This window comes from Nicotiana sylvestris, chromosome 11 (genome assembly GCF_000393655.2).
Source record: "Nicotiana sylvestris chromosome 11, ASM39365v2, whole genome shotgun sequence".
Classification (NCBI taxonomy): Eukaryota; Viridiplantae; Streptophyta; class Magnoliopsida; order Solanales; family Solanaceae; genus Nicotiana; species Nicotiana sylvestris.
In genome coordinates, this window is record NC_091067.1 from 96,516,873 (window position 1) to 96,542,095 (window position 25,223).

Sequence of the window (25,223 nt, forward strand, 5' to 3'; positions counted from 1 at the left end):
TAATAGTAGTTCCTTTTCGACCTCGGGTACGAGGGCTGGCGTAAAGTCAGCCATGAAGTCTGCCAAGATTTGGGACTTAATGGCTGTTCGGGGTTGATACTCAATATCGTACCCACTGAGTTCCACAGCCCATTTGGCCAATCGCCCCGAAAGTTCGGGTTTATGCAAAATATTACGAAGGGGATAGGTGGTCACAACACATATTAGGTGACATTGAAAATATGGTTTTAATTTCCTAGAGGCACTTATTAAAGCAAGCGCTAATTTCTTTAAGTATGGATATCGGGTCTCGGCCTCATCTAAGGTCCGACTAACATAGTAAACAGGGAATTATGTACCTTGTTCCTCTCGAACTAAGACCCCACTTACTGCTATTTCCGAGACTGTCAAGTATAAGTAGAGTTGTTTGTCCGCTTTCGGGGTGTGAAGTAGTGGAGGACTCTACAGGTATCATTTTAGTTCTTCTAAGGCTTGTTGGCATTTCGGGGTCCATGTAAAATTGCTCTTCTTCTTAAGCAGTGAGAAGAACCGGTGACTTCTATTTGAGGACATGAATCACCCTATGGAGGTTATGCGCCCGGTCAGCCTCTGCACGACCTTCACACTATCTAAGACTTTGATATCCGCAATAGCTTTGATTTTATTGGGGTTTATCTCGATCCCCCAATTGGACACCATGAAACCGAGAAACTTGCCCGAGCCGACCCCGAATGCACACTTTTTGGGTTGAGCTTCATGTTATACCTCCTTAGTATATCGAAACTCTCCTGCAAATGTTTTAAATGATCCTATGCTCGCAGGGACTTAACTAGCATGTCATCAATATAAACTTCCATAGATTTCCCTATTTGTTCTTCGAACATTCGATTTACTAGGTGTTGATAAGTTGCACCAGCATTTTGTAGTCCGAACGGCATTATGTTATAACAATAGGTGTCGTATTTAGTGATGAATAAAGTCTTTTCCTAATCCTCCGGGTTCATCTGTATTTGATTGTACCCGGAGTAGGCATCGAGAAAACTGAGAATCTCGTGGCCGGCCGTGGCATCGATCATGCAATCAATGTTCGGCAAAGGAAAAGAATCCTTAGGGAAAGCCTTGTTTAAGTCCTTATAGTCTATGCACATTCTAAGATTATTTCCCTTCTTAGGGACCACCACTACGTTTGCTAACCATTCGGGATATTTTACTTCCCGAATAGACCCTATTTTGGGATGTTTGGTTACCTCATCCTTGATGAATGCATGCTTAACCTCAGACTGGGGCCTTCTCTTTTACTTTACTGGACAGAACTTCGGGTCCAAGCTTAATCGATGGGTAGTGATCTCTGGTGGGATCCCTGTCATATCGAGATGGGACCAAGCAAAATAATCTATGTTATCTAAAAGGAATTAAACTAGTTTTTTCTTGAGCTCAAGAGTTAACCCCGTGCCCAGGTACACTTTCCGATCGAACAGATGCTCGATCAATATGATTTGTTCGAGCTCTTCAACCATCGACTTTGTTGCATCAGAATCATCGGGGATTATGAAGGTTCAAGGTATCATATAATCATTATCCTCGAAAGTTTCCTGCTCCTCCGATCGGGCCGAAGCTGGTGACTGTGGTTGCTATTTGACTTCCTGCTTTCCCTTTGAGATTGATCCCTTTACTGATGAAAGTATTGACACTGATATCACCTCATCAATTGTGAACATCTCCTTGGCGGTGAGTTGCTCTCCGTATACCATTTTGATTCCCTCAGATGTCGGGAATTTTAGAACATGGTGAAGGGTTGAGGGTACACCCTCATGTTATGGATCTAAGGCCTCCCGAGCAGGGCGTTGTACCTCATGTCACCCTCGATTACATGGAACTTCGTTTCCTGTATGGTTCCTGCCACAATTACTAGCAAAATCATTTCCCCTTTGGTGGTTTCACTCGCAATGTTAAAGCCATTAAGTACTCGAGCTGCGGTCACAATTTGATCTTGGAGGCCGAGTTGCTCTACGACCCTTGATTGAATATTATTTGCCGAGCTACCTGGATCAATCAGCACACGTTTAACTTGAATTTTATTCATAAGGATAGATATTACCAGTGCGTCGTTGTGAGGTTGTTCGATCCCTTATGCATCCTCGCTATTGAAAGACAAGGTTTCTTCCAATAAGTAGTCCCGAGTTCGTTTTTCCCTTGTGATCGTCACCTTGGTGCGTTTAAATACCGGTCATTGAGGAACATCGACTCCTCCAACGATCATGTGAATCACATGTTGTGGCTCAACCTGTTCGTTCTGTCTATTTGAATCCCTGTTTTTGAAGTGGTTTTGGTCTCAATCACTTAAAAATTCTTGAAGGTTCCCCTCGTTGAATAGTCGGGCTACTTCCTCTATTAGCTTTCTGCAATATTCTGTTTTATTGCCATGGGTGCCATGATACTTGCATATTTGGTTTGGGTTTCTCTGGGTCGGATCGGTCTGCAGAGGTCGAGGCTATTTGGTATCTTTGATATGCCCAATGGCCGATACTATGGCAGAAGCATCTACGCTGAAGTTATATTCTGACAATCAAGGTGCTTCTTTAGACCCGGTATCCCTATCGAAACCACTCTTGCTCATGATTCCTCGGGAGCTCTTTCCCCGATCATTTCCTTCTATCATTCCGAACGAGGTTGCGCCCAGGCCCGTTATTTCTTCGGTCTCCACCTTATGGCTGATATCGGTCTCTGTTCGATCGTGGTTCCCGCTCGACATCTCTTTTAACTTTGTCCACGGGCCTGTTGGGATAAATCAAACCGATTAGAGCCCCTAGTTGGTCGTCTTCGACCCTAATCTTCGACTGATATTGATTATGTACATCGGATCAAGTGATCGCTGGATATTTGATCAAATTCTGCTTCAATTGTTGCGAAGCTATGAAACTCCATTCGTTGAGTTGAGTGAAGGCTTGAACAGACCAGTCGCCGGTGACCGGTGGCAAATCCAGTCGTTCCATTTGAAATCGAGATACGAATTCCCTAAGCATCCCGTTTTCCTTTTGCCTTACCTTGAATAAGCCTGACTTTCTAGTTGCAACCTTAATAGCTCTAGCGTGCGCCTTTACAAAGGAATCTGCAAGCATAGCAAATGAATCAATATAGTTAGGTGGTAAATTATGATACCATATCATAGCACCCTTTTGATAGAGTTTCTCCGAATTTCTTCAGCAACACAGATTCAATTTCATCATCTTCCAAGTCATTTCCCTTAATGGCGCATGTATAAGAGGTGACGTGTTCGTTTGGATCTGTTGTCATGTTATACTTCGGAATCTCGGACATACGGAACTTTTTTGGGATTGGCTTCGGAGCCGCACTTGGGGGAAAGGTTTTTGGATAATTTTTTTGGAATCAAGTCCTTTCAATACCGGTGGTGCCCCCGGGATTTGGTCGACCGTGGAGTTATAAGTCTCCACCTTCTTATCATTTTCCTCGATCTTATTTTCCCCTATCTTGATCCGCTTTGTCAGTTCCTCGAGCATTTTTACGATAGCGGGATTAGTCTCTGATTCCCCTTCATTCGATCTCTTTGGCACCGGTTCGGCTCTATGAACAACTTTTAGTGATGGCTCGAGCTCGATCTTGCTTGGCACACGATTCTGATTTTGGAGTTGTGCTATTGCGGCTTGTTGAGTCTGCAACATCTCGAATATCATTTGAATACTAATTCTACCTTCTTCACCACTCTATGTGTTCTGATCGGTTGTTCGAGCGTCTCTGCGGACGCTATTTTCAGGGTCGACGCCCACATTCCCATTAATAGCAATATGGGAGTTGACATCGACTAGGTCTATTGTCATGACCCGGATTTTCCACCCTCGGGGGTCGTGATGGCGCCTACTCGTAGAAGCTAGGCAAGCCACGAAATATAGAAATTCTAACTCTTTCATTTTAATCCTTTTAACAAGTTGAATCAACAGGTAATCAACAATTTAAAGATTAATGATAACAGAATAAGCGGAAGACTTAAACCGCTAAAAATGATCAAAATCAGTACTACAGTGCCAATATACTCCTCTACCCGGAATCTGGTGTCACAATATTCACGAACTGTCTATGAGTACTACATACAAATGTCTGAAAAAGGGAATACAGTCTGTCTCGGAAACAAGTGAAAATAGAACATATAAATGGATAGAAGAGAACGTCGGGCCTGCGGACGCCTGCAGGACTACCTCGAGATCTCTGGATGGACTGAAAGCTGGCTCCCCAAGTGATACTGTCCCAATGCTGCTCCGATATCTGCACATAGTGCAGAATGTAGCATCAGCACAACCGACCCCATATGCTGGTAAGTGCCTGGTCTAACCCCAGCGAGGTAGTGACGAGGCTAGTACCAGACTCCAGATAAACCTATGCAGTTATATATATATATATATACATCGGAAAATAAATGGAAATAAAAAATTAAAATGGGAGGGGGTATATGCTACGGGGAAAATATCAAGTCCAGCAGAAAATAAAGAGAAATATGAGAGAACAACTCAAAATCTAAAACAAAATAATAATAACACTGTTGCAGCGCGCAACCCGATCCCTATCATGTAATACTATTGTGGCGTGCAACCCGATCTATTTATATCACTGTTGCGGCTGCAACCCGATCCAATTTAACATTGTTGTGACATGCAACCGGATCTAATATAACATTGTTGTGGTGTCCAACCCGATCCAATATAACATTGTTGCGGCGTGCAACCCGATCCATATATTTAATATTGTTACTGCGTACAACCCAATCTATATATTTAATATTGTTGCAGCGTGCAATCCGATCCATATATTTAATATTGTTTTAGCAACAACCACACCAAGAGTCCCGGCAAGGGATCAACTACAAACTACACTATCCCGGCAAGGGATTCAACAGTAAAAATAAATACGTCCCGGCAAGGGAGAAACAACTATAACCAATCTCAACCCAACTTCTAATCATCTCAGCTAACATCAATACTCAATCATAAGTAAATTCCCATGAAATCAAACTAAATCCCTGCTCAATATCGAGAATTATCAACTAAAGCATCCATAATATCATTTAAGAACACAACAAAATCCAATTTAAGACTCACGGTCATGCTCGACACCAACGTATAGATACTCGTCAACATGCCTATACGTCGTACTCGACAAGAAGCAAATAGTAAATAAGACACAACTCCTAATCCCTCAAGCTAAGGTTAGACCGAATGCTTACCTCGAACTTCTGCGGCCAACTCAAGCCTCAAACACTGCCTTTCCTTTCGAATTCGGCTCCAAATCAATTATATCTATACATAATCGACTTCATAACATCAATAAACGCTAAACAATCCAATTCAATGCTTAATTATAGCTTTCTAATCATTATTCTCAAAAAAGTCAAGAATTGACCCCAGGCCCGCTTGGTCAAAACACAAGATTCAGATCAAAACCCGATCACCCATTCACCCACGAGCCCGAATATATAATTTATTTTCAAATCTGACCCCAAAACAAGGTCAAATTCCCAAATAATCAAAAAGCCCCAACTCTACCCAAATCCCTAATTTTCTACCCTTAATCACATGTTTTAGGCCTAGAAATCTAGTAGGTGGTGATAAAAATGGAAGAAAACAAGTCAAAGATTACTTACCCAAGAGGTTATGGTGAAGAAGTTCTTCAAAAATCGCCCAAGAGGTGTGGAGAAGATGAAGTTTATGAAAAATTGTGGAAATCCCGTAATGTGTTCTGTTTTTGAAACTTAAAATAACTAGGCGAAAATGGTCTTTGCGTTCGCGACAGGCTCATTGCGTTCGCGATGAGTCAGGCCTGAGAGACCTTCGCATTCGCATAAGTGGGCTCGCGTTCGCGGAGAAGTAACTCCTCGAGCCTTCGCGTTCCCATCCAGGTGGTCGCGTTCACGTAGGGTATAGTACCCCTCCCCCTGCCCAGGCTATAAGCCTTCACGTTCGCGATACCAGGCTCGCGTTCGCGAAGGGAAGAGCCCCAATGCTTCGTGTTCGCGACCTGGGTTATGCGTTCGCATAGAAGGAATTTTCCTTCAGCACAAATAACACATCGCGTTCGTGAGGGTCCTCCCGCGAATGCGAAGAAAAAAGTATCAGCACACCAGAAACTGGAAAAACCTGCAACTTTTGAGTTCCAAAAACCTTCCGAAACCCATCTGAAACACACCCGAGCCCTCGGGGCTCAAAACCAAACATACGTACTAACTCAATAACATCATACGAACTTATCCGTTCGATCAAATCTCCAAAATAACATCAATAACAACGAATTAAACCTCAAAATCAATGAAATATTTCAAAACTTCTTAAAGCATCAAACTTTGCATTTACGGTCTGAATCACGTCAAACGGATTCCGTTTCTTACCAAACTTCACAGAGTTATCTTAAACTACATATAAGACCTGTACCGGGTGCCGAAACCAAAATACGGGCCCGATACCAACATGTTCTAATCAAAATTCATTTCAAAATCCTTTAAACAATTTGAGAAAACAACTTTCTTTAAAAATTCATTTCTCGGGCTTGGGACTTCGGAATTCGATTCCGGGCATATGCCCAAGTCCCATAATTTACTACGGACCCTCCGGGACCGTCAAATCACGGGTTTGGGTCTGTTTATCCAAAACGTTGACTGAAGTCAAATCAATTTATTTTACAGTCAAAACTTATTATTTTTCACAAATTTTTACATTTAGGCTTTCTAGCTACGCGCCCGGACTGCGCACGCAAATCGAGGTGATACTAAATAAGGTTTTCAATGCCTCGAAACACAAAATTCAATTTAAAAGCAAGTGATGACCTTTTGGGTCATCACATCTATGGCCAGCGGTCCATCGGGGTTGACTGGAGGTACTCCGTTTTCCGAGGCAGCTATATTTTCGTTCTCTCCATGAAGACCAAGGTCGTTGTTTGTGTAAGTGGATGCTACTTGAGAGTTTGACATGTTGATTCCTGAAATCAAAGATACTTACGAGAACAAGCGTAAATCAGTATGTGTTATGAGAATTAATATCAAGCAATCATTATTATCCTTAGTCCCACGGTGGCCGCCAAACCGTTTACCCTTAAAATTGGATAACAATTAAACTTATAATGTGGTTTTAAGGACACGTGATTTCATCTAATACCAATTGATTAATGTGAAGATTAGTGATAGAAATTAACAACAAAGCGAAGCAAACCAGTGTCGAAACGGAATTTAACCCTCGAGCTGACTGATACTAGAACAAGTAAACATAAGGCAAGCTGATGAACAAGAGAGTATAAGAGAAAAGATTAGTATATTGCTTTGATATATGTCAATGTAAGATCCTTACAAATGGTTAAGACCCTCTTTATATAGTAGAGGAATCCTATTTACGGTATAATTCTAATTACAGAAGGAAATCTCATGATTAGCTAAACAACCGGCCTTGATTTGATCTGTTCCGAGATTTCTGCCATTATCCTCGACCAGTACCGGATTATCTCGCCTTTTAGTTATTATGCTATCTTCGGTTTTTCTCGATGCCTATCTTGTTTGACCTCGATCATCATCGGTCTCGACCTCAGCTGGTACTTCGAATCCCGAACATGGTGTCTTACCTTCATACCTTAGTCTGATATATTACGGGGCCGATCTTCGATCCATCCTATTGGTCACGATCAATTAGTGAAATCGGGTGGGTCGATTTTAACCGTATACAACTTAGCATTTTTTGAATAGCCTTTATCAGAAATCCATGATGCTAATGGCTACTATTAGAATATCAGCTACCCAAATGATAGAGCACCAAACAGGAAAGCAATAATTTTCAGGAAAATATTTTTTAAAAGAGAATAGCGTTTGTTTAATTCGTTTTATCTATAATTAAAAGCAGAAGACAAAAGCACCTCATGAAACCAAATGGTAGAACAATAGAATGACACATGGTATAATTAGTTATTAAATTAGTTATTGATTATTTTTTTTAATTTAAATATATCTAAAAAATGAAAATAATTAAAAAAAACTACCATATATATATATATATTAATTGGTTATAAATAACTACCCATTCAAATTGGGTCGGAGTAGTTTCAAGTTGAAATTTTTAAGTTATTTTAAAATCAAAAAGCAAAAAAAAATAAAGCTATAAAAACAGAAGAAAAACTACCCATTCAAATTGGGGAATAGTTTCAAGTTGGAGTTTAAAATAATTAAAATAAGAAAATATATCTTATAATTAACTATAATAAAAAAACAAAAATATAAATATATAAGAAAATAACTACCCATTCAAATTGGTAGTTATTTTTAATTAATAATTAGTTATTGGTTATTATTTTTGAATTTAAATATATATAAAAAAACAAAAATAAAAAAATACAAAACTACCATATATATATATATATTGGTGTTCAAATCAGGGAGTAGTTTCAAGTTGGTGTTTAAAAATCTATCTATAATTAAAAGCAGAAGACAAAAGCACCTCATGAAGCCAAATTACAGAACAATAGAATGACACATGGCATAATTAGTTATTAAATTAGTTATTGGTTATTCTTTTTAATTTAAATATATCTAAAAAATGAAAATAATTAAAAAAAACTACCATATATATATATATAATTGGTTATATATATATTAATTGGTTATAAAAAAAATAACTACCCATTCAAATTGGGTCGGAGTAGTTTCAAATTGGAATTTTTAAATTATTTTAAAATCAAAAAGCAAAAAAAAAAATCTATCTATAATTAAAAGCAGAAGACAAAAGCACCTCATGAAGCCAAACGGCAGAACAATAGAATGACACATGGCATAATTAGTTATTAAATTAGTTATTGGTTATTCTTTTTAATTTAAATATATCTAAAAAATGAAAATAATTAAAAAAACTAACCATATATATATATATATATATATATATATATATATATATATATATATATATATATATATATATATATATATATATATATATAATTGGTTATATATAACTACCCATTCAAATTGGGTCGGAGTAGTTTCAAATTGGAATTTTTAAATTATTTTAAAATCAAAAAGCAAAAAAAAAAAAGCTATAAAAAACAGAAAAAAATAGAAGAAAAACTACCCATTCAAATCGGGGAATAGTTTCAAGTTAGAGTTTTAAAATAATTAAAATAAAAAAAAAGATATCTTATAATTAACTATAATAAAAAATGAAAATATATAAATATATAAGAAAATAACTACCCATTCAAATTGGTAGTTATTTTTAATTAATAATTAGTTATTGGTTATTATTTTTGAATTTAAATATATATAAAAACAAAAATAAAAAAAATACAAAACTACCTATATATATATATATATATATATATATATATATATTGGTGTTCAAATCAAGGAGTAGTTTCAAGTTGGTGTTTAAAAATAATTTTAAAATAAAAATAGATATCTTATAATTAACTATAATAAAAAATATATATAAGAAAATAACTACCCATTCAAATTGATATTTATTTTTAATTAATAATTAGTTATTGGTTATTATTTTTGAATTTAAATCTATCTATAATTAAAAGCAGAAGACAAAAGCACCTCATGAAGCCAAATGGCAGAACAATAGAATGACACATGGCATAATTAGTTATTAAATTAGTTATTGGTTATTCTTTTTAATTTAAATATATCTAAAAAATAAAAATAATTAAAAAAACTACCATATATATATATAATTGGTTATATATATATATATATATATATATATATAATATATAAAAAAATAACTACCCATTCAAATTGGGTCGGAGTAGTTTCAAGTTGGAATTTTTAAATTATTTTAAAAGCAAAAAGCAAAAAAAAAAAATAAAGCTATAAAAAACGGAAAAAAACAGAAGAAAAACTACCCATTCAAATCGGGGAATAGTTTCAAGTTGGAGTTTTAAAATAATTAAAATAAAAAAATATATCTTATAATTGACTATAATACAAAAAAGAAAATATAAATATATAAGAAAATAATTACCCATTCAAATTGGTAGTTATTTTTAATTAATAATTAGTTATTGGTTATTATTTTTGAATTTAAATATATATAAAAAACAAAAATAAAAAAATACAAAACTACATATATATATATATATATATATATATATATATATATATATATATATATATATATATATTGGTGTTCAAATCAGGGAGTAGTTTCAAGTTGGTGTTTAAAAATAATTTTAAAATAAAAATAGATAGAAATTATAAATATATAAGAAAATAACTACCCATTCAAATTGGTAATTATTTTTAATTAATAATTAGTTATTGGTTATTATTTTTGAATTTAAATATATATAAAAACGAAAATAATAAAAAAATATAAAACTACCATCTATCTAAAATTAAAAGAAGAAGACATATATATATATGTGTGTGTGTGTGTGTGTGTGTATATATATGTATATATTGGTTACTTTATTTAAATTAATAAATATAGATATCTTATAATTAACTATAATATAAAAACGAAAATATAAATATATAAAAATATAACTACCCATTCAAATTGGGTGGGAGTATTTTCAAGTTGGAGCATTTAAATTATTATTTTTTTAAAAAGAAAAAAAAAGGTATAAAAGACGAAAAAAAGAGAAGAAAAACTACCCATCCAAATCGGGAGTAGTTTCAAATGTGAGATTTAAAATAAAAACGAAATTAAAAAAATAATAAATTGTCAATTCAAATTGGGGAGTAGTTTTAAGTTGGAATTTTAAAATTATTTGAAAATAAAAAAACAAAAATAAAGAAATAAAAAAACTTCAGAGAAAAATATTAAATAACGTAATATGCTAATGAAACTTTCTATTAACAATGTAGTAGCATTAAATATTTGAAAATATAATAAAGAAAAATACATAACAAAAAAGTTATTCGATGTGCTGCCTGTATAAGTCCCGTTAGTTTAACAAAGATTTTATTCACTAAAATTAGATAATATTATTAAGAACAACAAAATCTATATATCTATATATTACTAAAAGTAGAGGAAAAAGCCCTTTCGTTAAGCCAAGTGGCTGCTTAAAAAAAAGCCACATGACATAATTAGTTACTAAATTTATTATTTAGTTAATAATTAATTATTGGTTATTCTTTTTGAATTTAAATATATATAAAAACGAAAATAATAAAAAAATATATATATATATATATATATATATATATATATATATATATATATTAATTGATTACTTTATTTGAATTAATAAATATAGATTATCTTATAATTAACTATATAAAAAACAAAAATATAAATATAAAAAAAACTAACCATTCAAATTGGGTGGGATTAGTTTCAAGTTGGAGTTTTTAAATTATTTTAAAATAAAAAAGCAAAAAAAAAAATTATAAAAAACAAAAAAAATAAAAAAGAGAAGAAAAACTACCCATTCAAATCGGGGAGTAGTTTCAAGTTGGAGTTTTAAAACAATTTTAAAATAAAAATAGATATCTTATAATTAACTATAATTAAAAAATGAAAATATAAATATATAAAAAAGTAACTACCCGTTCAAATTGGGTGGGAGTAGTTTCAAGTTGGAGTTTTTAAATTATTTTAAAATAAAAAAGCTATAAAAAACGAAAAAAAGAGAAAAAAACTACCCATTCAAATTGGGGAGTAGTTCAAGTTGGAGTTTTAATATAATTTTAATATAAAAAACAAAATTAAAAAAATAATAAATTACCAATTCAAATTGGGGAGTAGTTTTACGTTGGAGTTTTAAAATTATTTAAAAATAAAAAAACAAAAAATAAAGTAATAAAAAAACTTCAGAGAAAAATATTAAATAACGTAATATGCTAATGAAACTTTCTATTAACAAAGTAATAGTATTAAATATTGAAAGATATAATAAAGAAAAATACATAACAAAAACGTTATTCGATGCGCTGCCTGTATAAGTCCCGTTAGTTTAACATAGATTTTATTCACTAAAATTTAGATAATATTATTAAGAACAACATATAAAATTTAAAATAAAAAAAAATCAATAGTAATAAATTATATATCTTCTCATATATTACAAAAAGAAAGCGAATACTAAATATTGTTTAATATAATAAAGAAAAATAGAACAAAAAAGTTATTCACTGACTATATAAGTACGTTTGATTTAATAGAGATTTCATTATTGGGTATATCGTATTGATAAACAAGATGACAATTGAATTTTATTAAAGCAATACGATCTAATAGGATCAAACAAGCCTGATCATAATTTAATTAATATTTTTTTAATATTGACCGCGCATCGCGCGGGTACGACTACTAGTATCTAATTAAAAGGAGAGGAAAAAAGCACCATATTGAACCAAGTAGCACTTCAGGACAAAGCTCCAAAAATTTTGGAGTTTGAAAATATTATATATATAAAAAAGTCTGAAACAAATAATGATAAAATAGAGGAAAACTAATCTAATCCTCTAACTCACGTTCTCACTTCCCATCCCTCATTTCACTTGCACGTTCACTTGCACAGAACCACCTGCATACATGCACACTAAAATATAGGACATTACACGGCAAAAAAAAGGAGCGAGAACACATATTAAATAACTATCATCTTTGTAAACACATTTACAATGAATCCTTTCATTTTATTTCTACCTGTTTCTTAGAGGATAACTGTCGTAATAGAGAAGAAATTATTACTCTATGCTATGACTAGGATAGAAGAGCGGGTTGATTTGGGTAAGGAAACGTCGAACAAACAAGGTTCTAAGAGAACTTTCTTCTACATCAAAAGTAAGCATATAGATAAGGGAGCTTTATTTTTTGTAAATAACACTTCTCCACCTCCTTTACATTTTAAATTTTGTTTATTTTGTGTTTATATTTTTGTTTCTACATCAAGATGTTGCCCAGATTCTTATGTGTTTACTAACGTTATTTGGCTTAAAATCTCCTCTTATTTTAACTGCATCTTTTGTGGATCTATCTTCGTTTTTCCTCTAAATAAACTAATTTTTTTTTCTTTTGTTTAATTTTAGGCGCAATATGGGATTATCACCATCGATAAAGTCAAACCATTTAATAAAGAAGATTAAGATTTGTTACAACTGGAAAAAGAAAATTATTTCATATGACAAAGAAAATGATTGTGTTCATTCTACTGTCGGTTTTGTGCATCCTTCAATTAACCAATTTGTGCATTTTTCTTCTACATTTTCAAACTTGCATATTAAGTGTTGGTTCTTATGCTTATTCTTCATTTGCAAATCTCTAATTGTAAGAAATATTACATAATCACTTTTAATTATAGCATCATACTATCTTCTTACGAATAAGCATTTCTCGAGAATAATAATAATTGAAAAACTTCCAACTTCACAACTAAATGATCAATATGTTTAGAAATTCTCTTATGAAAAGAGAAACATTCAGTAACATCTATATTTTCATAAAATTTGGCTAGGAGATAATTGTTGTTATTTGAGGATTTAACACTTTGCAAACTATCTTTTAATATGAGTCAAAATCTGATGCAGATGCTCAGGCGAACTTTGCTCATGAGATTAAAAACTTTGTTGTAGACTTGGAGTTGGTCATTTCATGCCATCATCGATGTTTTATCTAACTTCATTTGTTAATATAGATGTTCAAATTCAGGAGGAGATAGAAAAATAAAAAAAGGTACTTGAGAATGACTCATGGCAGAAAAATATCGTGATGGTACAAACAAGAATTTCTACGTGCTAACCACCAAGATTTGTATTCTCTCAAAAAGCTCGAAAGTTCAAAGTTTAAAGAAAATTGTATCAAAACTAGAAGAAGTGTATCACAAAAGATGTTGTTGACACAAATTTTAAAAAGTTGGTTAACCAAACTCATTGATTTGCATAACTTGGTGAAGAAAAAACAGAACGCTGATTAAGAATCTGCAACACAATTATTGACTCTAAATAGCAATTATTTAACCAAATAACTCTAAGACCCCTATAGGGAGTTTAGGACTAAATAAATAAAGGCCATGCACCTATAATAAATTACTCTTTTCAATATATGGGTTACTCAGTATTGTGTGCTCATGTTCCTGATTGATTTATTGGGGAAATAATCTTAAATGCCAACTTTAAAAACATGCAATGAGAGAAAGTGAATCTTTGATTTAATAGACAAAATTAATGTTTAGCTACTCCTTCCGTCCCAGTTAAGTTTATATGAGGCTTGACCTATTTGGAAAGGCAAACAACTCTTTCTTTGACTGTGATTTTCTTCAACTCTTTCATACATTGTGAATGATTAATTACGTAGACTTGTAGTACTTTTTATGTAATTTTTAAATATGTAAATTCTATTAAAAATTACTCGAATAATCTATGCTTGAAATTGAATCAAAGATAAAGATGTTTGACTCCCCAAGTAGGTCAACCCTCATACAAATTGGAACAGAGGGACTATATATTATGTGATATGGATGGTACGAACAAAGGTATGAAGACATATCTTCCGGTATCACTACTTTGTTGGTATATGTATGCGTGTACGTTCGAATGTTCAATTATAGAGTGCAACAAGATGATTCGCTCGAGAAGATGCAGGTTTATGTCCCCTCTATTCACATTATCATTCTGCCACGATTCACCTTTTCACCCATTAATCGGATGCTCCAAACTTTACAATCATTCTATGATAACAGAAATTCATATGGGCAAAATTTATGTGTGTGTTTTATGTGTGCGTCTAATTAAGTTTATTAAGCAGTTTGTAACTTTATCAAGAGGTGCAAAACTATGCTAAAGATATATGATCAAAACTCGTGCGAGTTTGCCATGACATATGTGGCTGAAAGTTGATGGGAAGACATAGAAATATCAAAAGTATAAACATTGAAAAACTAAAACACAAATTGTTCATTGCTTTTCTTTTGGAAATTTTCTAAGCAATTTTAGTTTATTTATAATTGATTAGGATACCAAGGGCCTATATGAGTGGAGTTGCTATACTACATAATGTTTTACGCATGACGAAAATTATAACGAGTGTCACATGCTAGATATTATTAACAAGCAAAATAAAGGATCCATGTTACAACTATTATGCTTTAGATAAGTTCTTCGGTCATAGTTCTGTTAAGCTAATTATGCTTTACTGTGATGAACGCATAAATAATACTATAAAATAATTTCAACTTTCAATTTTTGTTTTCTTTACTTTACAACATCCTTGTATTAAGCGGGTACTATATAAAAGTAAGAACTTTACGTGTGTCATTGTGCCAACTGTCTCTATTTAACTATATCCGTAAATTTTACATTTATCTAAAAATAAGATTATAATTTTTCTTCTAATATTTTTCGCGCACTATACTAGTTTTTGTTAAAAGGAGGACGGAAATCCACCGACGCGCAGCGCAGGCTATTTTGCGCGTTGTTCTAAAAAAACTATTTGAGGAAAATCCCAAACTGAAGATTCATTTTATCTCTCTCTCGTTTCACACACAGATCTTCCTCACTTCATTGATCTCTCTCAACCTCTCTATACTCTACATAATGTACGTATAGCTCTAGCGAATTCTGAGGATTCAAATTCGACTCGGCCGAAGGTGATCGATTACCTATTCAAAATGGCTCGCATTAGTCATCTACCTTCAGCAATTCTCCTGATCTTCTCGTTATCCTTGATTCAAAGCGTTGTTGTTCAGTGTAAAACCCTCAAGCGTGACGGTACTCTACTTTTCCCCCCTCACTTCGATCCATTTCCTTTTACGCCTAATTTCTTAGCTTTTAGGTGAGAAAATCAGTCAATTTGAGTGAAATATAGTTAGAATTTTGTAGATTATATGCAGTTTGTAGTGAGATCTTACAACTTCAGTTTCAGTTATCCATTTCCTTTTACGCCTAATTCTTAGCTTTTAGGTGAGAAAATAAGTTACTTTTAGTGAAAATAGTTGGATTTTATATAGAATATATGCAGTTTCTAGTGAAATCTTATAGTTTCAACGAAAGTAGTTGTACTTTTATGAAATTTCTAAGTGCAAGCTTTTGAGTGGAAGTAAATGAATTTTGTGTAGTTTCTAAAGCAAGTTTATAGTACGAGTTGAAGTTATTGAATTGTTTGGATTTTATCCAGTTTCGAAGTGCAAGTTTATAGTTTGAGTCGAAATAATTGGATTATATAGAATTTGCAGTTTCTATGTGCGGGCGTATAGCTCAGTGGAGATGATTGGATTTTATAGATTAAATGAAATTCTAAGTGCAAGTTTATAGTTTGAGCGAAAACAGTTGGATTCTATACATTAGCTGCAGTTTCTAAGTGCATGTTTACAATTTGAGTAAAATTAATTGGATGTATAGATTTTATGCAGTTTCCAAGTGTAAGTTTATATAGTTTCAGTGAAAGATTGTTTGCGGTTTCTCATTGCAACTTACTGTGTTTTCATCTTTTCTTACTTTAATTTCCTTTTTCTGAATGTCTATATGATTGGTTTAATAATTTAAGCTTTGCAGTTAGTTGATTTTTTTGAGAAATAGCTATTCATCTGGTGTATAATCATGATATACAAAATGTATTATCTATTATTTCTAATAAACTAGATGAATTCCTTGGAGTTTCAAGGAATTTCACTAGCAATAATCTTTTCTTCTTTTTTCGTATTTACTCGTAGAATTTTGATTTTCTAGTTATTACAGGTAAGCATAGCTGTCTTCGGAAAGTTAAAACCAATTAATAATTTGATAAATGCCAATTAAATACAACTCCATGATTACATAGTATTAATTACTTAAATTGTACTATAAGTGCATAATCAATCATGAATATTCTTATGCTTGCCATCAAATAAGAACGCCTACTCTGGGCTTGAGCGGTTGAGCCCATGACCACAAAGTTAAAAGCTTTGTGCTCTGCTCTTAGTCTTGTTGTGAACTCCACAGAGTTTCAACTGTAATAACTCTTTCTCTGTTAATGTTTTCATCAAAAAGATTTAAACAGCTTGAGTGAGGCCGTTGATTGCATTCAATGAAAAAACCAAGGAGTTGTCATAGTACCTGAATGTACATTTTTACAGTGGACTAATTTAAACTTCTGAAATATGACTGTAGTGAAAGCTTTGAATGAAATTAAGGCATCTCTTGGATGGAGAGTGGTGTATGCATGGGTTGGAGATGATCCTTGTGGAGATGGTGATTTACCTCCATGGTCTGGTGTTACATGTTCCACACAGGGTGATTATAGAGTAGTTACCGAATTGTAAGTGTTGCCTCACCAATTTTTGGTAGTTTTTATGTAGCTCTTGTATGAATATTCACAATTTTTTCTCTTTTCTGAGGTTCAAATCTATATAAATTTACTCACAGAATTGAAATATCCTTTTCTCCCCACTTTTTCACAATTTTCTTTTCTGCTTTACCACTTGCAGGGAGGTTTATGCTGTTTCAATTGTTGGCCCATTTCCTACTGCTGTCACTAACTTATTGGATCTCACTAAACTGTAAGATACTTCTCTTTGGCTCTGTACTAGAATCTAGCTTCTACAAAGATTTAGCTATTTCTTAAAGACGGTTTAACCTCATCCAAATTGAGAAATTGCCCTAAAGTTCCAATTTGGATGTTTTTATACCCTCTAATTACAATTGCTCATTAAACCAGCTTCAAAATTGTTTAGCTTGGTTACTAACTATTATGTGCATTGACAGTTTTTCCAATTTGATACTATTTAAGGCAATAGTTAGTGGACATTGCGTCTGTACTGCTGGATATTTTAATTTTCATTCTAAATTTATTAATCGTAATATTATGTTATATGGCAGGGATCTGCATAATAACAAGCTGACCGGCCCTCTTCCTCCTCAAATTGGGCGTTTGAAGCGTCTTAAAATATTGTACGATCTTTTACTTACTCGTATATTCCTATTGAAGTATCTATATTTGATAGCTGTTATGAACTGATATTAATGTATAGATCCAGTCTCTGGATCAACATATGTTTATCCGTTGGAGCTAGGTGGTGTTAATACAATTCAACTGTGTTTTACAAAGTGATTATATACATGGCATTTGCATCAAGATGAAATGCTTTTATCTTGGCAAGGAAAGGTCTGCCTGATTAATCTAAAAAGGGGGTGGGAGGGACCCTGCCTGATATAATCTGTATCGGAGAAGATATATATTCTCAACTGAGGAATATATAGGGTAGGTGTATCATTGATTTTTTTCCTTTTCTTGATTCTATTTCGCAGAAATGTAAGGTGGAATAAGCTGCAAGATGTCATTCCACCTGAAATAGGAGAACTAAAGCAGCTAACACATCTGTGAGTGCTTTTGAGCTTCTCTAGCTGTGCTCTTTATTTGCAGATCTATTTTGCTATTGTAGACTTACAACTAATATGCATCTTTTTCAGCTATCTAAGTTTTAATAATTTCAAAGGCGAAATTCCTAAGGAGCTTGCTAATCTTCCTGAACTTCGTTATCTCCATCTGCATGAAAATCATTTTACTGGGCGAATTCCACCGGAATTGGGTACCTTACAGCATCTTCGCCACCTGTAAGACACCATGTTAACTTCTTTCTGTACTTTTGCATATGGAACCTGTGTTATACATGGATGTCACTGTGATCTAATGCAATTGCAGGGATGTTGGTAACAATCGTTTGGTTGGTACTATAAGAGAACTCATACGCATTGAAGGATGCTTTCCGGTTCTCCGCAACCTGTAAGTTGATTCTTCTTGTTTAAATGTCAAACCACTTGTAAATATCCTGCCGCTAATGTTATTGATTATATGCTAATCCGAGGACTTTACACGTGCTGTAACTTGCAGTTACTTAAATAATAATTATCTTACTGGAGGCATTCCAGCACAACTTGCGAATTTGACGAACTTGGAGATCTTGTAAGTTTCAAGAAGAAAGTTTCTCCATGATTGGTGCTTGTCTCTGGACAAATAACAGCTAATTTTATCCTGTAATATTTAATGAATATGGTCATGCTTAATTTAATTCCTCTGGTAATTACAGATATCTTTCTTACAACAAGATGACCGGAGTTATACCATATAGCATTGCTCATATTCCTAAGTTAACTTACTTGTAAGTCTTCCTCTATGCTTTAATCTACTTATTAAGCATATTGGATGTGATGTCCCAATGATTGTCTAATGATTGCAGTCTTTCAAGGATCTATCTTTCTTAAAGAGATGAATTTTGAGAACTGTTCAATTTAAGATGCTTTAACAAAAGCATTAGTTGATACACTTGGGATTAGTTGGTTAATGTGGTCTTGCAAGGTCTTTCTTCCTTTCTTTCTTAAGGAGATAAATCTTGAAGATTGTCCAACTTATGGATGCTGTGACAATTGGAAAAAAACATTAGTAGATGCACTTGGAGCTTGTTGGGTGACCTTATTGGACCTTATCCTTGATGATTTCCTCGGACAAGTAATATTTTATAGCAACTGACTGAAGAAATAGGATGTAAGACAGTAAGAGTGTTCTCATCCTTGTAGGTTCTAACTTTAGCACCAAAAAGACAAACCATTTAATAGTAAGACTTCTCATATACTCAAGTTGAGCTATATAGCAGCACCACACAACACAGAGACGCACTGGTAACTTGTTAAACTGTAATTATAGATATATTGTTTGTTAAAAATAGTAATTACTGATTTGTATAACATGTTAAAAAAACTTGATTAGCATATAATTCAGAAAAAGATGAACATTCAAACATGCAAATGTATAGGCATAGCCGTCCTTGCACCTGATTGTCAATAACTATTGCATTTCCTACCCATTTTTTTCTTTCTTCAGAAATTCATGTTCTTTCAGTACTTACATTCCCCTTCAACCCCCAAATTAGAACTCATTGTTTTTAAGCTAGTGAGAGGCTGGGAGAATATGGGAAGGACCTGCATTTAGGTGGTCAAACAAAACAAAGAATGTTAAGAGACAGTGTACTTGTGTCAGATAGGTATCCTTTGGTGTTTAAGATATGTCATGTTTGGACAGCTGAACTTCTGTTGTCCAGCTCTGATTTTCTTTTGACAAAACGTCAGCCGTGGTACTTTGACTTCTTATACATCCCCGTGCATCGCCGCACTTGTATATTCTTTGTTGCCATTAAGTCATAACACAATGTCAGATGCAACACTATGACTTTCTCTTTTTGCCCATGCATCAGGTTGCTTAGGCATGTTACTTGTAAATTTGACTCAACATTTATAGCTTGCAACACATTTGTTGACCACCTTCTGTTTCTGGGCCTTTATTGGGGCAATACATTGTGATTGCTGCTGCAATTATCTGTTAGATGTCCAAGATTAACTCTCTTTTTCTCCTTCTCCCCCAGTTCCTCTCTCCAGTGGGAAAGGGTGTACCAGAAAGGGAAAACACTTGTCTTTGAAGCTTAACCCATATAGTTCCGGATGGAAAGCCTTTTATCGCAAGGTTTTCCTTCAAACTGTTGGTGGTAGAGGTTTCTTTTTTGTTGGCTAATCTACTGAATGTTTCATCTTCCAGTCTTCTGGATCTGAAATGTTTGATACTGTGTAAGATCCTTTCTTATAAACCAACTAAAGCATACAAACTTAAACTTGGGCCTTGTTTCATTGAATGGTTGTTAGTGTTGTCGAGTTGATCCTTGAGCTATGAACTAAGGCTCCACACAAGTTGCTCCAATGAAGGTGGTAAAGGATGCGCTTTTGCAAAACCAGCCAACCAACTGCTTTTCTGAAAATATTAGGTTAATTTGTGAGGCCCATGTATGTACTCTGGATAGGGTTGCACTAAACAAGAAACATTCAACAAATAGCAAAATGATATGTTAACTTTTTACGAGGGATTACTGATGAATATATTAGTGATTAGGAATACGAAACTGTAAATCTAATGTAAGAGAGCTAACGTAAGTCTGAATTAGAATTTTAAAGCTGGATGTTTGATTTTTAATCTGAAATTTAAGATTGTTCTTAACCAATGGCATGGTTTTTGCTTTATTTATTTTAATTAATTGTTCCTCTACCCATATAATTGTTGTTTGTGTTTATAGTTCTTTTTTTCATGCATTATCTATATTATATTTTTCTTATTTGCACCTATTCAGTAAAGGGAGAACTTGAATTATGCCTTGCCTTAAAGCCCAAATGGTCCTTGCAGTTGTGTGTGCACGTGTTTTTTTTCCTTTTATTTATTTTTTTGTTCTTCCCTTGACAATTCTGGTGGTATAGATCATTCTTTGCTCTTCTTGATTGTATACTGTTAGATCTTGTCCAAAAGAAGTAAAAGAAAACATAGTTCTGCATGCATTTGATATTGTCTGCATGTGAATGACTGGACATCTTGTCGAACATGTCTGAAGCTGAATCTGGTTTCAGGTATCTCGATCACAATCAATTTTCTGGGAGAATCCCTGATGCCTTCTACAAGCACCCTTTCTTGAAAGAAATGTGAGTGTTCGTTCTTTGCTACTGAGCAACAAATTTTGGGTTTGTGCAAATACTAACATGTTAAATTATTGGCATAGGTACATTGAAGAAAACGCGTTCAGGCCTGGTGTAAAACCAATTGGCTTGCACAAAGTGCTAGAACTCACGGATGCAGATTTCCTTGTTTAAAAAATGAAGCTCGTACTGTTATTATTTATTCATCCGCAAGTGTACCTAGGTTGCCGAAAGAAGCAGCCGACCCCTGTCCTATCAGTGTCTATTCTTCAGTTGCTAGATGAGAAAAGATCATATTTTGTGCAAAGCAATCAACCAAACTTAGTTGCTGTTGCTGTAGTTTAATAGTTCCACGTAATGAATCACCATAAGTTATTCAATCAGCTGTCTCACTTGCCTTAAATACTTACGTTCGGTTTTGACTACAGTCAGATCTCTCTATAACATCCCTATATAACAACATTTCACTATAAAAGCTAAGCTTTTCCGGAACCAATTTTCATGTTATGTTATAATATATGTTCTATATAACAGTATTTCGCTATAACATCCAAAAATATTCAGAACAAATGGGGTTGTTATAAAGAGGTTTTACTGTACAAGAGAGCAGACGTGTTACGTGAAAGGGTAGAGAATGCTGATAGGACAGATGATTTTGGAGAGGCGTTTTATTTATTTATTTTTCCTTCTAAATAATCATTTTTTGTGTGAACTATGAAATCGCTAGTACCAGTATTAGTTATTAATCAAACTAAATGATCTCTGTTTCTTTACTGAAGTGATGAGGCTGTAAACTCCAGGAGCTTTCTTTTCTAACGTTCTTGAGACGCCGTATCAAAAGTTTTTAGTTAAACGCAGGATCACCTAACGCGACCGCCGTTATGTGCAATATTAAACGGGGAAGATCACATTGTAACCTATGTGTACTTTTGCAAAGAACAATGCCTATAATGCAAAGAATAAAAGACTGTGGATCTCATTAATTTACTCACTACAGACATAAGTAAGCACATAAAAGTATGCCTTTTCAAATAATATAAGGAGTCCTTTGGTTCATGAGATAAGGGGCAATAATTCTGTGATAAAATTTAAAATTATTTAATTTTATAATTGGTTGTATTTTTATTTTCAGTATAAGCAGTATTCGAGATTGGTTATATCACAGCGAAAAGGTGGGAACAACTGATTTCGAGATAAAACAACGAAAAGACAAAAGTGCTTCCAAAGTACTGCTAACGTTTGGACATAGATTTGATTGAAACTTAAAAAATGAGTTTTTGAAGTTGTGTTAAAAGATAATTTTTGAAAGTTAAAGTTATGTTTGGACATGCATTTTATTGGAAGAAAAATTGAAGCTTTGTGAGTGGAAGAAAAAAATTCACTTTTTTTGGGAACTTGAAAATTTTTGAATTTTTTTTCTCAAAATATGATCATATTTCATAAACAAACAATGTTTTTTTAAAAAAAAAAGGGAGGGTTTGACACAGTTACCCACAAAAACAAAACTATTTATCCTTGTCTACCCATTTATTTTTCTACCCATAAACTAATTACATTTCCTACTTATAGTAGTTTTTGTGGGGAATTTTTTCTTTATTCTCCAATTCTTTTTTATTTCTATGCTTCTTTTCTTTCTTTCTTTTTTTTCCTTTTTTTCTTTCTTTTCTCCTTTTCTTTTTTCTCATTTTCTTCCTATTTTTTTATTTTTTCTCTTTTATTCATTTATTTTTGCCGAATTCGTATTATTGTTATTTTTACCATAACTTATTTCACACTCAAATTTGACTCCTTCTTTATTTTTTTTATTTTTATTTTTTTCTTTATTTCTTGTTCCTTTTCTAATTCCACGCGATTGCCATACAAACCTTGATTTCCTTCCCTACAAATATCAGTACATACTCTACCATTAGCAGTAACACCAACCAATGATGGAGCAAGAAAACATAATCTACGGCCACTAAATCTCCATATATACTAGTTAGAATAGAAATGATAATAAAATATTGAAAAATGCAATAAAAATATAAGTAGCAAAAAAGACTTCTAGTACCATGTGATACCAATATGGTATACATGTATACCAACAGAGTATATGATTGCTCTAGAATATTGCTACAACTATCTGTGACTATACTACCGTACCAAAATATTAAAGGATACAATAAAAGTATGAGAAAATTACATGCTCGCATTGCAAGCTAAATATTCGAAAAACAACTTGCTCATTCCATATACTAAAAGGGTATACAGTTGTATGGGTTGTTCCAACAATTGCCTATAATTATAAAAACTATTACAAAATACACATAATATATATCCATCAACACGCAAAAATTCTAGCAATGCAAATCACGTTCATATAAATAATTTCAGAATAGAATTCACTTTAAAATACAGCTAAAACAACCAAAAAATGTTCAAACTACCATATGATACCAATATGGAATATAATTATACCAATATGGTATACTGTTTTATTGTTTAATTCCCCACAACTATATGACTATACTACTATTACATAACACACATGCATAAAGAGAAAAATAAAAAAAATAGTGTATCATTTATTAATATAATAAAGTATTTCAAGATATTGTACTATATTACTATTATTAAAAGAAAATCAAATATTGTACGAATAAATGCAGCTAATACAATCAAAAAATGATTCAACTAGCATATGATACCAGTATTGTATATAGCTATACTAATAGGGTATATAATTGGAATGAATTGTATACCAAAATGGTATTTTTGTATACTATTTGAGTATATAATACAAATTCGTCTTCTTCTCTTGTTCAACTATATTTCAACCCAAACTTCTAAAATCTACTACAAAATCTCCACCAAATTGACTAAAACTTTAGCTACAACCTTCAATCAACTTTCCAAACAAACCCACATAGGATCGGATCAAAATAATTAAAAACTCAAACAAACCAAGTTATGAGTTTCAAGCTTTAAGGTCCTTCAACGGTGAATTCGAATTTTTGTACAATAAATCTCCAAAAATCAGTTTGAATGAAGAGAAAGAAGAAGGTATTTAATAGTCAAAATATCAAGTGTCTACCTTTATTAGCTAATAGGGTATTCAATAGTCAAAATAGGGTTTGAGAGTAATAATCTCCACAGGAAGAGATTCGGAATTCTCCACCAAGTTTGTTAATCAATCAGCATAATCCGAATGAGTCACTCATGCCAGTTCGAGGAGTTGATGAACTTCCAAAGCCACCAGTCGCAAACAGATGTAAGATTATTGGGAAATAATCGGGTAAATAGTTTAGACAGCATGAGTAGGAGTAGTAAATAGTCTGGACATGGGCATTAAAGGTAAATAGTTTGGAATTAATGGGTATAAAGTGAGGGAAAAAAAAAAGAAATTTGAAAAAATGAAGCCAAAAAAATGTTTGGATTAAAAATGAAAACAAAAATTTATCCATGTTTATCTGTTAAAACTAAAACACATAGTACTATTTTATATTATATGTGTATTTCGTTTTTAACCCGATGAATCAATATATCCACTAAATGATTCTATTATAATTTAATCCCTGTATTAAAATTCTCATATTACAATTTCGGTATATCTTGTTTGCAAACCAAAAGACCCCTAATTATTACAGGACACGTGTTACATTCTAAAATGGTACTATACCATGGTCTCGAGTTCAGTGCCACTCTAACATCTCCTGTAGTCGAGCACAAAATATGTGAAAATGGAAGCTAAACTTGAGTATCAATCTAATAGATATCTGAGAAACTATGTTTAAATTCCTAGGAAATGATTACAACAGCTGCTGTCCACTCCAATCAGAACATTAGCACTGTCCGT

At 33.1% G+C, this 25,223-nt stretch overlaps 1 protein-coding gene across 1 annotated transcript; it reads left to right on the top strand.

Annotated features, from left to right (window-relative positions):
• Positions 1 to 15,358: 15,358 nt before the first annotated feature.
• Positions 15,359 to 21,768, top strand: LOC104215733 (probable leucine-rich repeat receptor-like protein kinase At1g35710). The gene is made up of 11 exons (XM_009765601.2): positions 15,359 to 15,676; positions 17,054 to 17,201; positions 17,371 to 17,442; positions 17,762 to 17,833; positions 18,191 to 18,262; positions 18,353 to 18,496; positions 18,585 to 18,665; positions 18,774 to 18,845; positions 18,970 to 19,041; positions 21,323 to 21,394; positions 21,472 to 21,768. The coding sequence occupies exons 1-11, from the start codon at positions 15,577 to 15,579 to the stop codon at positions 21,560 to 21,562; spliced, it is 996 nt and encodes a 331-aa protein (XP_009763903.1). The 5' UTR covers positions 15,359 to 15,576; the 3' UTR covers positions 21,563 to 21,768.
• The last annotated feature ends 3,455 nt before the right edge of the window (positions 21,769 to 25,223 follow it).